This window comes from Centrocercus urophasianus, unplaced genomic scaffold (assembly GCF_019232065.1).
Source record: "Centrocercus urophasianus isolate 14NV4802_14NV808 unplaced genomic scaffold, USGS_Curo_1.0 seq_13, whole genome shotgun sequence".
NCBI classification, from domain to species: Eukaryota; Metazoa; Chordata; class Aves; order Galliformes; family Phasianidae; genus Centrocercus; species Centrocercus urophasianus.
This window is the reverse complement of record NW_024884475.1, coordinates 28,497,734-28,515,376: the sequence shown is the minus strand read 5'-3', so window position 1 is coordinate 28,515,376 and position 17,643 is coordinate 28,497,734. Positions and strand designations below refer to the sequence as shown.

Genomic DNA, 17,643 nt, shown 5'->3' with positions numbered 1-17,643 from the left:
TCAAATAAGGACATGGCAAAACAATAAAATCCAAATGAAAACAGATGCAGTGTTAGGCCAGAGGAATTCCACTGACTCAAGTACTTGTGACCTTGCTAGAAGGCAATTACAGAATGTAAAAGTGAAAACAAACAAAGAAAAAAACTTCACATCCGCAATCAACAGTAAAAAATTACTGAACTACTTTCCATTATACATACCATAAAAAAGCATACACTGAGCACTGAAGAACCAATAACAGAAAATATTTACTGTTACATAATCCTTTGCTTTAGATCACTAGATGAGGGTTTTAAAGGAGCAAATCTTTCCTGATACTCCCTGCTCTTTTAAACTCCAGTTTAAAGAGGTAAGGCTAAGCATTTTAGTCCCAGCATGTGAGTTCTGAATAGATACCAGTTTCTGCCAATTCCAACTATTTATACCCAAATACATTAATACATTAGAGACTTGGATCTCTATAATTTTTGTCAATTCCTTCCATGTTTAGTTATAAGCTATTCCACAAGAAGTTAAACAAAGTTCTACTATAACTTACATAGAATAACTGAATAGTTTGGGTTGGAATCAATTCTTAGGTCTCACCCAATCCTGCTACCATGGGCAGGGACAAGTTGCTCAAAGCCCCCATTCAACCCAACTTTGAACACTTCCAATGGATGGAGAATCCACAGACTCATCCGCAGTTGTGTTGAAGTTGATAATGAAAGTAATGAAATTCATTTAAGCTCTAGTTCTTCCCTAGAAACAATATTATGGTAACTATTCTTATTACACATAGGCAGCTTACATGGTACAGCATCTTTTTTTTTTTCCTCTCCATTGTATGGGAACTCCAAAACTAAAGAAAATATTTCATTTGCTTTAATTGAAGGCCAAGAATATCTGAAAAGATTACAAAATGTCATATAATGTCCTGTTGTATATTCTGTTTCAAAAAGTGAAATATCACTTCTGCATGCAAAGAAAAATGTAGTAACATTTATTTTCAATGAAGTTATTTATACATACTTAAAATAATAAAGATATTTTCAAGTGCCAATGAAGATTTACTGAAGACTCGGAAACAGATCACTCTAAGAAGAATGCAGATAAATGATAACACTTAGGCAAGCACCATTTTTTTTTCTTTGTTTTTTTTTTTTTTTTTTGGTAATAGATCAATAAACCAACAGATCTTTTCACAAAAACTTCCTGTGAAAGATGAACTATTCTCCACACAGATCCATGTCAATTTCTCCATCTAAAATTTAGGCACGTTGCACAAAGGCAGTCACACACATCTTAGTTTAGATGCTAGAAATGAACTAGCTACACACAGAGAACACATTTTACTTGATGTAAATTATAGGTAGGTTATTGCTATTTATAATCTCTATTACTCTAGTGGGTAAGAGCTCTAGCCATGCACCATAGTGTTAAATTCTATAAAAGACAGAAGAAGATGGATCCTTAACACAGAGAAGAGACAACAACATAGTATCAGCTGAAATGTATTTTTAGTCACTGACCATGTATTTTAAGAATCCAAACACTCATCTTTCCTTTACTTGGACCGAACGCCATTGCAGTCCTCAATTTGCCTCTGGGGCTGCACATCCAACCAAAGCAATAAACATAACACATGTTTAACCCTCTTACTCTGCTACTTTCAATGTTATGATGTTATACAGTTAACAACTTAATTCACATTTCAGCTCTACTTCCTGTTTGACTGGAAGCTGGACTGGAATCCTGGGACCCTGTGAAGGTTTCTCATCTTCAGACAAACATGTTAAAGCATGATAGCTTCCAAGGTCCAAAAGGGTGACATATTTGCAAAAGCAAATGAGACAGGGTTTGTTCTCACTAATTCTAGTCAAACATATTTTATTCTAGTTAATTGAAGGAGATAAAAAATACATTGTATTATAACTACAACAAGAACAACAGATGTCTTTTAAAGTGATTTTCAAGCTCCTTAAGAGTCCTAGTGAAAGAGCTTTTACCACTAATAAGATCTATTTGGGTGAAATGCATCTGATTTTCAGTAGACAGATGAGATATTTGGGAAGTAACAAACCTGATAACCCCAGTGATCAAAAAAAGCTTTGAGTACATCAGTATCTACGGCAGATTAATAGCTTCAAACCAAACACATACAAGAAAAAAGAATACTGAGCATTAGATTATATGAAATGCAATGTCCTACGTAGTATGAAGACAATATACTTGAGCTAGCTACTTAGTTTTCATTGAACTTACTTCAGCATACTCTGGGAACACAACAGAAAACAGCAAGAGGATTATCCTTGGTCCATCCACCTGTTCTCTTTCCCTCCTCTCTATGTTTATTATCTTTGTCTGTCTAGCATTATAATTTTAACAATAGCAGATAACAGGGAATTTACCCACCAGTGTGATTTTAATTGCCTTTAAAGACAACATTTTCTCCTCTGCTGAAGGTAAATTAGAGAAATTTGTTTTTTAGTACTTGTACCCTGCCTTAATTAATTAATGGCTTATGTATTTTCGTTTGTTTTTTCCCCTGTAATGTGGACCTGAGAGAAGTCCTCTGGACCACTTAGCTTAATTCTACAGTACAGTGCCATAATAAAGGCAGGTGAGAAACTCACTTGACAGAAAATCTTTATTAGTACTCTACTAAGTATTCCTCATCACTTCAACATCTAGTGTGAAGCTCCCTTAAGCTCGCTTTTTAACATAAGTGGGATCAGCAGTACTATACTGATGTGAAAAAATATGAACACAATCTGAAGATAAGTCAATCTTCTCCTGAACAGATTTTTTTTTTTCCTAAAAAAATAAAGATGCTTCTTCACCTCAAAACTATAGTGAGGCAGACATGCAAGTGTCCACACAACAAGCATCGGAAACATTACGCAACTATATGGAAAGCAGGAGATGAGATAGAAAGGATCAGAGCAAAAAGTATAGAAAAAAAAAACAAAAACAAAAACATGGTATAGAAAAAATAACTACATGACACCCCACAGTAGTTGGCCAATTATATTCTAAAGTGTAAATGTAGGCAGAGCTTATGTTCACTTGCAGTTTGAGCACCAAAGCCAGTCAGTTTTTTCCAGGTAACTCTCAGACTATTTCTGCTATTTTTAAATCAATATTTTGAGACAAGGATTATCAAAGGAGTAGGCAAGAGTACTTTGCAAAAACAGAAAGAAAGGAATGCTAGTACATAGAACGACCAGAAAAAATTTCATTTCAGATCATGTGGGAACACACAAGGAAAGAGAAATAAAAATAGTTAGTTACTGCACTCACTTTAGGACACTGGTTTTGAATTTTTCTTGTTTTACATCTCAGGTTGCCTTTATCGTAAAACAAACATTTCTGTAAGTATAGCAACTATAGGCCTTAACTATGCTAAAGGCCTTTTTTTCCTTATGTTATTTCCTGCACACCTGTTGGCAACGTCTCACAAGCAGATGCAGAACACACTGACAAAGAAATTATTGTTAAAAAAAATTCCTAATAATATACCTATGTTTGCACTCAAGAGCTTTGCTGACGCAGCAACTGCAGCTTATATAACATGCAATTCTTTTACACTCTGAGCTAAAATCATGAAAGTTGGGAGGTGGTGTCGATCTGCCTGAGGGTAGGGAGGCCCTGCAGAGGGATCTAGATAAGCTGGATTGCTGGGCCGAGGTGAATGGGATGAGGTTTAACAAGGCCAAGTGTTGGGTCCTGCACTTAGGCCACAATAAGCCATGCAGTGCTACAGGCTTGGGGATGAGTGGTTGGATGAGCGTGAAGAGGAAAGGGACCTGGGGGTGTTGGTTGATGCTCAGCTGAACATGAGCCGACAGTGTGCCCAGGTGACCAAGAGGGCCAACGGCATCCTGGCCTGCATTAGAAATAGTGTGACCAGCAGGAGCAGGGAGGTGATCATCCCCCTCTACTCAGCACTGGTGAGGCTGCACCTCGAGCACTGTGTTCAGTTTTTGGCTCCTCACTACAAGAAAGACACTGAGGCCCTGGAACGTGTCCAGAGAAGGGCAAAGAAACAGGTGAGGGGTCTGGAGCACAAGTCTTATGAGGAGCGGCTGAGGGAGCTGGGATTGTTCAGTCTGGAGAAGACGAGGCTCAGGGGAGACCTCACTGCATTTTACAACTTCCTGAAGGGAGGCTGTGGTGTAAAAGGGTCTGGCCTTCTCCCAGGCAAACAGTAGGACCCGAGGAAATGGCCAGAAATTGTACCAGAGGAGGTTTAGGTTGGACATTAGGAGAAACTTTTTCTCTCAGAGGGTGGTCAGGTGCTGGAATGGCTGCCCAGGGAGGTGGTGGAGTTGCCGTCCCTGGCAGTGTTCAAGAGGCGCCTGGATGAGGAGCTACGAGATATGGTTTAAAAGTAGCTTGTGGCACTGGAAATGGGAGGGTGGTTGGACTAGATGATCTTGTAGGTCGTTTCCGACCTTGTGATTCTATGATTCTATGAAACATAAAGAAGTCTAGTGTAAACCCAATCTTCTAAATATGCTTCTTACTCATTGGGTTTTGTTGCTCATTTAGATCTCCTGAAATTCTAACCATGAGCAACAGCTAAATGAATGTGACTTTTTTCTGCCTTTCCACATACAGCCTTTGTCTAAGTCTAAGTCTGTGGATTCTGAGAAGTTTCTGACTGAATCTCCTGTAATTTGTACTCAGCATAGGGAGCAAGTGCAACATATAAGAAGATAAGCTGTGTCCTATCTAGCCAGGAACCTCTTTTTTAATATTATGGAAGATGTGTGTAAATAACATCCAGTTAATAAACGGCTTGCACTGTCTTGTCCAACATTAACTGGAGGGGACAGGGGTAGGAACAGGCTTAAAAGCTGTGCATGCAAACTGGAAGACAGAGATTGCTAAAAACAATTTTGATAAAGCTAAGCTAAGAAATTCCAAGAGCATATTTACTGCACTAGAAATCCAAATGGACATTGACCAGTTTAAACCTGAGCTACTCTGACATAAACTACCTCAAAAGGGGCGGTGTGCAGAAGTTAAATTCTCTGAACAAACTGTTTTACTTACTCTCAGATACACTTACTGATTTGTATCATTTACTGGTACAAAGTTAGCAGGTTATCTCTGCAACTACCTGAGGCCCGGCAACAATGTTAAACCAGAGACATAATCTTGCCCATTTCATGAATTTACGCAAAAACATTGATTCACTCATATTTAAAATACTGTACTGTACTTACCAGTTTTGGGGTTTATTGAAAAGAATCCCTGTGGATTTCCACTTGTTATCTTGTATGTTAATTTTTCACTTGAGCTAGAATCTGGATCAAATGCCTCAATTTGAATGACGGACACATCCTTAGGTGAATTTTCCATGACTTCTGGGTAATAAACTGGTTCTGTTGTCTGAGGAGCATTATCGTTAACATCCCCAACTTCTATGTAGATTTCAATGAAAGACGATAAAGGCACAACACCTTGGTCTGTTGCATAAACAGTCAACCAGTAATGTGAAGTAGTCTCACGATCCAGGTGATCAGCAGTCTCAATAATGCCTGTTTTAACCGGAGGAGAAAGAAAGACAAAATGATCAGTACACAGAAGTGTGTAGAAACAGAGAAAACAACAAGCTTAAAAAGAAGAAAAAAAAACAAAACAAAACAAACAAACAAAAAAAAAACAAAAAAAAAACAAAAAAATCCCAGACAAATCAGAAAGTTCAAAAGAACTGACATTGATACTACAAACTCAGTTAATACATAGATACAAATATGAAAACTAACCTGAAATCACAAAATAACAATCGCTATAGCAGTTTTTAGCAATTATATATTACAGAAATTAAACAATATACTACCATCCTTTGAGATTTATTAGATCAATTAACACTATTCAAAAAAGCTATTTTGCCTAAAAGATAAAATATAATGAATAATTTGGGCCTTGAATGCCCCTCTTTCTTCATCACTGATTATAATGAATTTTATACCATATTAAACTATCTGATTTGGTTGCCAAACTCTTGAACTGTTTACCATTATGCATATTAAAGAGCAGCTACTTAAATGTAAAATATTCTTATCTACATGCCTAAATGAATTACTTAACTGAGTTTTCATAATACGTGTAACTATTCAGGTTCATACTGAAATCTCACAGAGAAGTTAGATCTGAAATTAACCTTCATATCATTAAAACCAACCACTGTCTGCCATTATTTTGTCAATAAAAAGCAATACTTAGCTCAATTTTACACCCATGAAATGAACTTTAATTTAAGGAACAGCTAGAGAATTCACAAACCTCACACTGGAATTAGTCTGAACCAAACCTAAATAAATCAGGAGGGACTTCAGTTTTTATCCACTAGGAAACTCAGCTAAGGAAACTCAGATCTACTTTAAAAACATCTTTCTCTACCAAGTATGCTCATAACATATGTTATATATAAAAAAAGTAATGACATGGCATGAATTTGACAGGGGGTTAATACGTATTCATAGAGCCATGACACCATAGAAGTTTGCGTTTTCCTTTTCTTGATCCAGTTGTTCTTACATGTTGTCCTATCTGAGATGTTTTCCAAACAGAAGCTACTGAACCTGATACATAACAGGATATGGGCAGAGTAATACCTTGCAGCACATCCATTTGCTGTGCTCATCTCAAAAGGCTCTGGCATAGCTCTGGTTAATTTATTTATCATACTCACACATAGCAGGCCTAATTAGTAAAGGAGCCCAGATGAGTCAAAACATCATGGCTCCAGGACTCTAGATACATTCACGATGTGACTGTGTGTGATGCAGCCCTTGACCTGAGCTAATCTACTCTCCCCATAGTACATACAGTCAGTAGAACAGGACCTCAAAAAACTATGCCACTACACTTTTACAGCTACACTTTCTTTCTTCAGGAAAGAAACTAACTATAATTAGTCAGTTTCATGCACCGCAGACACTTTTTTTATTATGCAATATTTAAGCTCAGCAAAATGAGATAAATATTGAGGAATCACTCCTTTGCTCATTACTTTCCTTGCTCTGTGGGAAGCAGCATAAAGGTTTGATGGACATCATCCCACATTTTAAGCTGTCAATAAGATTTCAGAAGGGCTGCAAGACATAGCACTTAATACCTAAAGCTGCAGTACAGCCATGTGTAGCATTTGCAGCAACACAGCATTGCAGAACTACCACCAGGTGTCAGTGTGGAAATTGCTTTTGTATAGTCTCAAACCGGAACTGGGATAAAAAGGAGGGGCAGGTAATACTGCAATTTGAAAATATACAGGCATTACACAGTCTGTAACAGCTTTCTTGAAAGCAGACTGATGGCTTTGTAATTTCCTTCTTTGCAGACGAACACCAGAAAACAGATCTAGTCGTTCATTTTAAGGACACTTACATCTTACAGTCCCAATCTCTCCCCTTCAGAATTCGTAATTTTTGATGGCAGTCTTGTTACAAAAAAATAAATCCACTAAAGCCACTAGGTTTGTGCTGTGGCTACTTGCACAGTTTCTTATGCTAACATAAAGAATAAATTTAAATAGGATACCATAAATCTGTTCTTTCAAAAAAGGAGTTATGCGGACTCTGTTTTCGTAACTCTACACTGCACCTTTTGCATGTCTCTGCTTCAGCCAAAAGACTTGCCTGGTAGTAAAAACACGTGTGAATTATCCTGACCTCACCTGTAAACCTAATGCTGGATATGGTACAAAAGCATTTCAGCTTCAATGTGGGTAGATTCCCTGCATTCCTCAGAACATTTTGTAAAACCTTCATGTCCTACCAAACACCAGACTGGCTGTTGTAATTCCCTCTTAGCAGGGCTCCCATTAATGCTGCTCTATTGCTTGTGATCTGTGCAGAACACAGTGGGCATGATTATGTGCTGCACTGAGCAACCATTATCATTTTACACCTGTGCTGCATTGCTAACACTATCTACATCAGAAGTGGCAGATTCATTTTAAAATAGCTTTGTCTGATTTTAAAGAAACAGAAAGGGAGACACTCGTGGTATTGGAGCACTCCTGCAATCTTCCCAAGAGGCAGTTTCTACTATCTTAGTCATTTGAGCCTACCTCAAGTCAAATAAATAAATAAATAAGCAAATCCAACCAATTTTGCCTTTGCAAATTGTCACATCTCAAGTGTGCATACCCAAAAAGGGCAAAGGGGAAGAAAAATAAAGAGTACAACACCAAAACAAGTATTTCAAGAAGAAATTCGTAAAAACATTATGGGGATGAAAAGGCAGTGCCGTACAACAGAGCAAATATGGCCAGCTTTATTTATCACTTCATTTCTCATTTCAAATTAGACTTGCATGTCTGGTGTTATTGCTGTATATTTTATACTGACTTTTGCAGAAATGTCCAATGAAAGGCCTTTTATTTGTCTGACCACCAGACCACTGAATAAATCATATTATACAGATGTTTATCCAATAGGGGAGCTCTAATACTCAAACATTTCCCATTTTCTACAGGGCCACCCATACTCCCTGCATGAATAGAAACAACGTGAAATGTTTTCCAGTAAAATTACTCTTCCATTTTTATCATGTTTCTCACTCAACAAATACAACTATTAGATGAACAATTTTTTTTTTCTGTATGCTCTGCTCACTATAATCCCAATCTACAAGAAAAAAACTAGACAAAACATTTTATGACCATTCAGACATACAAAAGATGCCTATGTAACTGTTTACATTTAATGCTTATTAACAGATTAATTCCTGAACAAACTTTTCCTACAAATAAAGACTACTTAAAAAAAAAAAAAAGAAAAAAGTAATAATAATAATCATCATCATTCATCCCACTTACAGTTTAAAACAGATGTACTGGACAGCTGTGTATGCAAGCTAGAAAATTTATTTGACATTACGCATAGTAAGGGGATTATTATGACAATATTATGAATGAAGACTCAAGATAACATTCCTCCAGTATAAAAGACACGTCAAAGAGTTTCCCCTCTGTGCCCACCTGCTGAGGAGTGATGGAGTTCCCCACATATATTTCTCCCACATTACTCACAGCTCCCAGAGCAGACAGGGATGGGATGAGTGCACTAACAGTGACTCAGCTCTCTTCATTTTGCTGCTGCCCAGCAACAAAATGGAGCAGGGTACTGAGCCAGTGCACAAAGCCGAGCAGAGGTTGTACAGGGTGGGGGGCAGTCAGTGAGTACCAAAACCTGAATTTCTTGAGGTCTTGCAGCAGCACTTTTGCCAGAAAGCACGAACGTGGATTTTCCTTACCCCTCTAACTAACGTACAAGCTGACCTTACATCAGCCATTACAAAACACCATCATTTTCTCATTACTTCAACTGAAGTCATTCCTGCTTCAGCAAGTTTAACACTAAATCGTTCCTGATTTTGCCTATGGGAACACTTGCAGCTTCATCTTTGACTTCTACGCAACAACAATGAACACAAATGTATGTAAACTTCAGTAGTGTACCTTTTAAAAAAATAAGAACAAAGACGACTATTTTTTTTCTTTTCACTATGATGATGATACTTCCACCCACTCACAGATCGAGAACTAGTTCTTAAAGTATTACTCGTCTACCAACTTAGTCCTTTTGCAAGCTTTAACTTACAGCAGCCTATTTTTATATTTTTTTCATGCTTTTACAGCATGAAGCTATGAAAGCCAATACTTATAGAATTCACGAAGTCACTGGCTTGTAGCTCTAGTGGTTCTCAAGACAGAGAACAGGAAACTGATGGGAACTCAAACATCAAAAAACTAATAAATCAATCCAAGAAAGAGTTCATTTGTTTTAATCTTGCACTCAGCCAGAGCCGTTAGGTATCAGCAAGATGTTAATCAGCATCATCAATTTCAGCAGCATGATTTGGCTTCTAAGAAGTATTTTCACTTTTTTCTTCCAGTGGCGCAAAGCACATTTAGGGAATACAGCTTAAGTATTTTTATTATGTATTCAGTATGTTGGAGGTTCTTTCTCTAACTCTTCGCCCATTCAAACAAGAAATCTTTAGTCAGCGAATTTCCCGTTCTCTACGCCGAGGCAAATTGGTAATTTCAACTTTTACAAACCATTTGCTTTTTATGTAGCAAGACAAGTAGATAAATCTCCCACAGAGCACCACTAGAGAACCTTCAACATACGTGGCAATCCCAAAGACCTGTAAATATTATTGGTCATAAAATATGATGAAATGAGAATTCAAAAAATATTTTCACTTGGTTAGATATGCAATCTTTAAGCTTTTCAGGTGCTTAGATAAAAATATTTTTATTCATCAGTCATTAACCACCAGAGGGGAGAACAAAAGAGCTCTGATGAAATGTTTCTCAATCATCTACGAGAGAACATCAGAGCTGACTTCACAATCTTCATATGTCTAAAATTTTAGACTAGTTATTCTTACCATTTGATACAATAGGGTTTTTCTATTGATTTCATTACAAGAAGGTGAAAGTCCTGAAAAAATACAATATAATACAAGCAAGACAGAAGTCAGTAGGGAGCAAGAGGCTGGTTTAAGAACATGGCTATTGGGCTAAGACTGGAACATTAAATCCAACCTTGCCAGAAACTAACACTACTTCCAATTTTAATCCCATAGCCCAAATCACTACAACCAAAGTCACTCTTAAAACAAAAATAAACATATAAATCCATCTCAAATCTGATAGTCCTGCATAAGCCAATTCTATCTAATTAACAAACGCTCAAACTATAATACCCCCAATTCCAAGGGATGATCCTCCTTAAGTGTGCTTATCCATGAGAACTCTCATTAACAATATTAATGATTCTATAATGGAAATCAAAACCTGCAATCATTTCTCAGCAAAGCATGAAAACGCAGTTTAGTTGAATTTGCCCTGGGAATGACAGCTAAAACAAAGTAAGAGAAATCCCTGGCCTGGAACACGGTTCTTGAAATCTGATTACAAACTTAACTAATCTGAATTCTAATAAACTGGGCAAATAAAAAAGCTTCTTCAGCTGCTTTAAAAGACATCTCCAGGGTAAAAAGGAAAATATTTTAACAACAGGTTAAAACACAGGTTTTGATCAAATATGATCATCAATGAATGACCAATACAGGCTAAAGACTCACAAGTAAGCAGATATATATTGTTGCAACCAGAGGCATACTGTCCCTCAGTGGCAGCAGCCTGTGTATACATCAGTCTGTAACTTTGTCTTGAGGTCTGACCAAACTATAAATCACTGGAATAGAAGTTATCAGTAAGGTCTACACGATCTTTTCAATTAAAAACAGAATGAGGGGTGATAAACAGCTTAGCACATACTGCTGCTTACTACCTGAATCTCTCCTGCATTTGTATAGGCTGCACATATTTCCCAGAAAGTTACTGGTATTTATGAAATCAATTTTTATGCAGACAAAGGTCCAAAGAATCCCATCTTCCAGAAGTCCACAGGTTTTCTAGTCAAGTTTCTGCTTTAACTTCTGTGAAACTTTGCAGAGTTGCTTTAAAACAATGAAATGCATCACATCAGACTGTATAAATTCAAAGGTTGTAGCAGATCTGATAGAAATAATATTAAAAAAAAAAAAAAAAAAAAAAAAAAGGAACAGCATCTGGTATAGATGACACAGTGCTTATTTGCTTCCCAGCAGTCCCTAGAGGACTCAAAGAGAAACATCCATACTCTTTTGTCCTCCATTTCCCCTTGAGTAACTTCTAGAGGCATAGTCAAAGCAGGACAACTGGCAAGTGTAATACTGTATAATACATATGTTCTCTCCCTCTTTCCTTAACTCCTTCGCAGTTATTTGGGGGGGTACAAAAAAAAATAAAAATAAAAATCTACAAACATTAACAGCTACGGCACACACTCACAGAAGACTGGAGCATAATAATTATACCAGTCTGTAGTACCTGGTATACATTGCGATTCTAGTACTAATTATGACCAGTGACATACTTCAGATTCTTTCCACTTTTGAAACAATTTTTCAAAAGTCCTCCAGTCAGTTTATCTATATTCCTGATGGACCAGATAACCTCTGGCCATCACTACAGTCCAACACTGGGAAACACCATGAAGAAGTAGCCAAGTATAGGCATACATACGGCCAAGCAGCGTCATGCACCACAGGGCATTCTGCCACTCTGCAAAGAAAAAAGTTTTGAAATAGGGAACATTCTGAATTCCCAAGTGAAAAACCCTGTACTTTCTCTGTGGCTGCTGTAACTCAGGCCTCTACCAAGCACCAGTTTGTGAGGAACAACTGAGCCCCAATACTACAGCTCTTCTAAAACAGCATTCAACGCCAATAAAATTTAATATTATTTGATCAGACAAATAATAATGATTTAACAAAACCAAAACAAACAAAGACAAGACAATAAAACATTGGTCTTTGTACTAAATAAATCAACTGCCTTGAAGCACTAAAGATTTCACATATGCCCTGTCACAAGAGACAAGGAACTAGTCAGCACTTAAAATGTCAGTTGAAAAAGACCAAAATCTCCATCCTGTGAACTTGAAACAATCTCCTTCTTTAGAAGGAATGGAATGAGATTCCTTTTGCAGAAGTGAAATGTCAGCTCGTCTACTGTATAAACACGGCAGCATGCCAGGAGAGGCTCTGCACTCTGAGTCGTGAAATACTAAAGACCTGCGGCTGGCAGAGTGAACTTTTAAAAATGATACACAATCTCTGTCTTTTAGGAGAACTATTTTGATAAATAAACAGTGCTGGAAAAGTGCTAGCCCTTCTTACCTGCTTCACACACACACACACACACACTTAGAACAGGAAGCATTACTTGTTTATGCTTTTACAGAAGTGCAACAGCCACTGAGAGAAAAATGATTTACTCTTGAACTTTAGAGCAATTTAAAACTTATCACTGACAACGCAAACGCTTCACACATCAGACTTCTTGCATCTGAATTGCACTACAAGCTACACTGTATTGTTTCAGAATACAAATCGTCCTTGGTTGCAGCTCTAAGAAAAAGGAGAAAGGGTGAGCAGCTACTGCTTGGCTTTGACTCATACATGAACGAGAGAGAAGTGTTCACTGCTCTTCTCTCTTCTCCAAGAGCATCTAATTAAGCACACAGCAAGACTGTAACCTAGCAACAAGCCTTCAATATTGCATCTTGCATAACTCATGAAGAATTCAAATTACTTGTTTGCAAATATACCTGAGGAATATGAATATTCATTGTTAAAATCTCTATTTAGTTTGAAATAGCTTCATTATTTCTTTTCAACAACTCAGAGATTCTTTTATTTTGCCTGAGTAAATCAGAACCTCAAGTTACATTCTGATTTCTCTTCTAAGTAACATTATGATGTTACCTTTCATAAGTACCTTGGTTAGCCCTACTTCAATGTTCTCTGAACAGCAATAATAACAGTAATTTAAAGAAACAAACAAACAAAAAAACCTACAAAAAAGCCAATGTTCCCAACCAACAAACCTTGAAAAATTTCACAAAAAGTTATGTTTGCAGGCTACAGAGTTAAGGTTTTCACGTGCACCCTGAAAGTCCTTAAGTAATATCCACTAGCAACTATCATCACCATAATTACTTTTTTTAGTATTTACAGCTGGTTACATCTCCATATTTTACATGTTTACTTCTAGTAAGTTTCCATACAGTGGTCTTACTCCATTTTTTAAAACCATGTTTTTTCTTTTTTTTATAACTACTAGTTCTTTATAGTTAATGAAGACAAATAATGACAAAACAAAGCTTACAATTTTTGCTTCAGAGAACCATCTGAAAAAAATCTCTTCCAGGAATCACTAGGGAATAAAACAACTAAAAATAAGCTAAAATTAATATGCTGGAATCACAAGCCTTTTGTCACTTTTTATAAAGGCAGACCCAGAAAACTGAATGAAATTTCCGTATTTATAGTTCTTTGGAAAAGAAAGCTCTTTTCATTTCATGTTGTGTCTTGTATATTAGCAGCTGAAAAAATCATGCTTAGACAGCAGTGTTAAATGGAAAGCAACTCTGTTTCTGTTCCAAGGACAAATGGCTCATTTTCTATCATAAATCACTGCTTAGGAAGTTTCAAGTAAGTTCTCACTAGCAGTATTAGCAAGCTGATGTAACTGCAGTGAATTTGCACAAGTTCTTTAACTAGCAGATGACATTTCCCTGTGGAGCTGCAAGAATGTCAAGCAAGTCATGTCCACCAATGCTTGCTCTCTTCCCAGGGACCAGTTACTCCAAGTTGAAAGAGGTTAAAGGGAAAGAACATCTCAGTAGATCTTACAGGTCTCCAAAGTATGCAGAACTTATGATACAGAAAGCATTACAATCAGCACTAGAACGGATCTGAGATTTTATCAGAACAAAGCCAAATTGAACGTAAGCCTGAATCATAGTAAATGTTATGTTTTTTTCACAAAATCATGAAAGTTATGATTTCAGAATTCTGAACTGGTTTGCATCTCAAATTTAAGTCCACTGAACTTACATGTAACAAAAAGTATAACCAAATCTAATTAACTTAAGTAATTCTGATATGAGTACAAGCTTCCAAAACTCCCAAATTGCATGATGTAACCTACTGCATTAAAAATAAAACCATTTGTGCATATGACACTAATGCAACAACAGAGACTACCTTTTGGGACACTCAAACATTATTAACGTCATGTCAAAGTTGGCAGACTCACCTTTGCAAATGCATAGAAATTACAATGCATTCATACAAAAAAAAAAAAAAAAAAAAAAAATTCTAGGACAAAAACTTGGCATCCAGACAAGCCCAGCATATGGCCAAACCCAGGACTTGACATAAAACTTAAAGGACAGAACAGTTTATGCATCACTTCTGCACTCTGAACAGATGGCAGTAATTTGAATTGTGTTAAGGGGAGAAAAAGGGTCACAGCTGATTTTCACCACATGCAGCTTACAAACAAGATAGATACAGATATTTGAAAATAGAAATACAGAATGACCAATAGCTAAGAGCAGCTATCAGTTAACCAAGCACCTAAAGATAGTACAAAGAGCTAGGAGAAAAGATATGCACAGTTAAAGCTCTGCAGCAAACACAGAATGTATTTTATACCATTAAGAACACAGATTTTGCACATCCCAGTAAAGCTGGCAAACCAGAACAAATTAGGGTCCAAAAGAAAGAGTTATAAATAATTAGACCTTGTAACATTTTGGCTTGCAATTCCTGCCACATAGCTCTCAGTACATTTGTGCAAAAACAAGCGAAATGAACTGAAAACAGTACCTAGCCTGGTTATAAAGGGGAGAAAAAGTTCTAAAAACATGTTCTTAAAATTACCTATGTAAAAGATTATGAACAGAAATTATGATTTGGTACTACATACTCTGGGCTAAGAGTAATAATACACTAATATTGAACTTTCAGGAAGTCATGGGGTGGTGAGGGGGAATTTCCGCAATTAGAAGATCCCTGATGGGATTGCCTTAGAACTCAACTGATTACTTCCAGTTCAGAAACTCTTTTGGGACAATGGCAGACAGCGCCTATTGTCAGCCTCATTTACGGTTATTTTAAAAGCTCCAGCTTATTTCTTTCAGCTAGACTATTTGTATGTTTCGGACAGGCACTGTAATTGTTATAAGAGGAAAGTTCCATGTTGCTGAAACTCAGTGCAGAGGTACATACCACCCTCTGCCCCAGCATTAGGGGATTAAGTGTTAACTTCTCTGACAACTGGAAAAATTACTGTAATACAACCACATAAAAACTATAGTTCTTTGAAAAGAAAGCAAGCTTGAAAACAAGCTTTGTTATTAACGTTTGAAAGAAAACGTTGAAAAACATGACTCCACTATGGAAGCTACATCAGAATTACAACAGGTTTATGGAGTATTAGTGAAAACAGAACAAACTGCCAGCAGATTCTGTGCCAAACACTGTTTTCAGTACCCACAAAAGCATCATCTCACTCTGCTGGATGAACAAAGTTTGCAGAAATCTGATGTAAAACAGGTCCAGTTATCTCTTACTCAGGACTCTTTCCTCCAGCTAGACAATTGGCTTCTGTGTCCCAAGAAATACAATTGCTTCAATTTGATGACTGTGTAACTACGTTTAAGCAAAAAATCTTTGGAATAATAGTAGCTACACTATTCACTTTAAATCCTACTCTTTTGATTCTTGGTCATGCAATTGTAGAACTATGATAGAAGTTGTCTGAAATTAAGAAATAACAGAAGGGTTGTACAACAGGCCTGGAATTTGTTTAGTCAGAGCAGTAAAGAAGTTAATCAAATTTTTTTGAGTGTGTACTTGCAAGGATAGAAGAAATGCAGAAGATATTTAAGTTGGTGTGTTTATAAGAATTTGTACATGTACGCACACATAAATGAATAAGCAGATACGTAAGAACTGCAGCTTCATTCAGTAAATCTTAACCGTCAGCTTTCCTAGTTCTAAGGAATTGTTGACATTGTGAGTAGTTATATTACTACTCCAATAAATTTAACTGGGAAGTGGGGAGCCTCTGAAGGGGAAATTCCTCTGCAAATGGCCTCAGGAATTTCAAGACTAACTGGAGTTGACAGATTAACCTGGGTCCCCCTTAGGCAGAAGAAGAGGCTACAAAAAAAAAATAATGAGACACACAGGGAAGGCAATCACACACCAGAGCAATGTGTTTAATTGTATAGAAACTAATTTGTTGATCCAGAAGGATGGAGTTGTTTAGACCTCTGCAAACTATTAAAATACCTGGACAGTCCTGAAATAAGTAGATTCACTTTTTGTCTGTAAATCTCAATGTTTTACGACTGCCCTAAATAAAGAAGATTGTTCCAGATATCCCAAGAATCTTTTTCCTACATACTGAGCATTTTTCTCAGCTTCCTTTCTTGGTTGCAGCTTGAACAATTACAGCCTACCTCATATTACTTCCATAAAAGTCATTTTGAAAGCCCAACAAGCTTGACAGAGCAGTCCCATTGTGTAGCAAGAAGCAATTACTGCTGTGCTTCACAGCAACACTGGTCATTTTGCTTCACAGCAAAACTGGTAGTTTAGCACATGCATGTTAACTACATTAATTCATGCTGGACTACTGCAATTTTGCTTCAAGCTTTCAGTCTCCAGCCTATTTTCAGGTGCGGAAAATGCTGGTGAACATTGACAGTTCCCCAAGCAGGTCTGAGCAAGAAAGGACACTGATACATATGAAAAGGCAAGCCGCATGCTGTGAAAAACTGCAAGCCAGGTTGCTACTGCGGTTCATGTTATTGCACCAGGTAGCTATATACACAACAGCATTTAATAACTGCCAACAGAAACGCTGTTCCCAAGCAGATTTGTCTGTACGAGGAGCTGGTGTACCTGTGGGTATGGGAGTGAAGAGAACAAAGGAAATCACTGAAGTCATGAAATCAAAGTATCCAGGATTCAGTGACATCAAAAGACATCTGTCCTTGTTTTGAGACACACCATTTTGTTAACCTTCAAATCATCCATTTGTTTATACAATTTTTTTAATTAAATAATTATTTATTTCTACTCACATATCCAGAGGAGAGTCCACACCAATAAGTACTTGTTGTACAAATTTTACATTATTTGCCTTTGCACATGAATCAAAATAAACAAGAAGCATTGTTTATGCACAAATATAAACTTCAGGATAGGCAAATCATGAAGATGAAG

General features: G+C 36.9%; 1 protein-coding gene across 5 annotated transcripts in view; it reads right to left on the bottom strand.

Moving 5' to 3' along the window:
- Positions 1–17,643, bottom strand: part of FAT1 (FAT atypical cadherin 1) — a 102,168-nt gene that overhangs the window by 63,817 nt on the left and 20,708 nt on the right. For all 5 annotated transcript variants that reach the window (XM_042811544.1, XM_042811546.1, XM_042811547.1 and 2 more), the window contains one exon: positions 5,214–5,528. In XM_042811544.1, the coding sequence (XP_042667478.1) occupies positions 5,214–5,528 (315 nt within the window). The remainder of the gene's footprint in view (positions 1–5,213; positions 5,529–17,643) is intronic.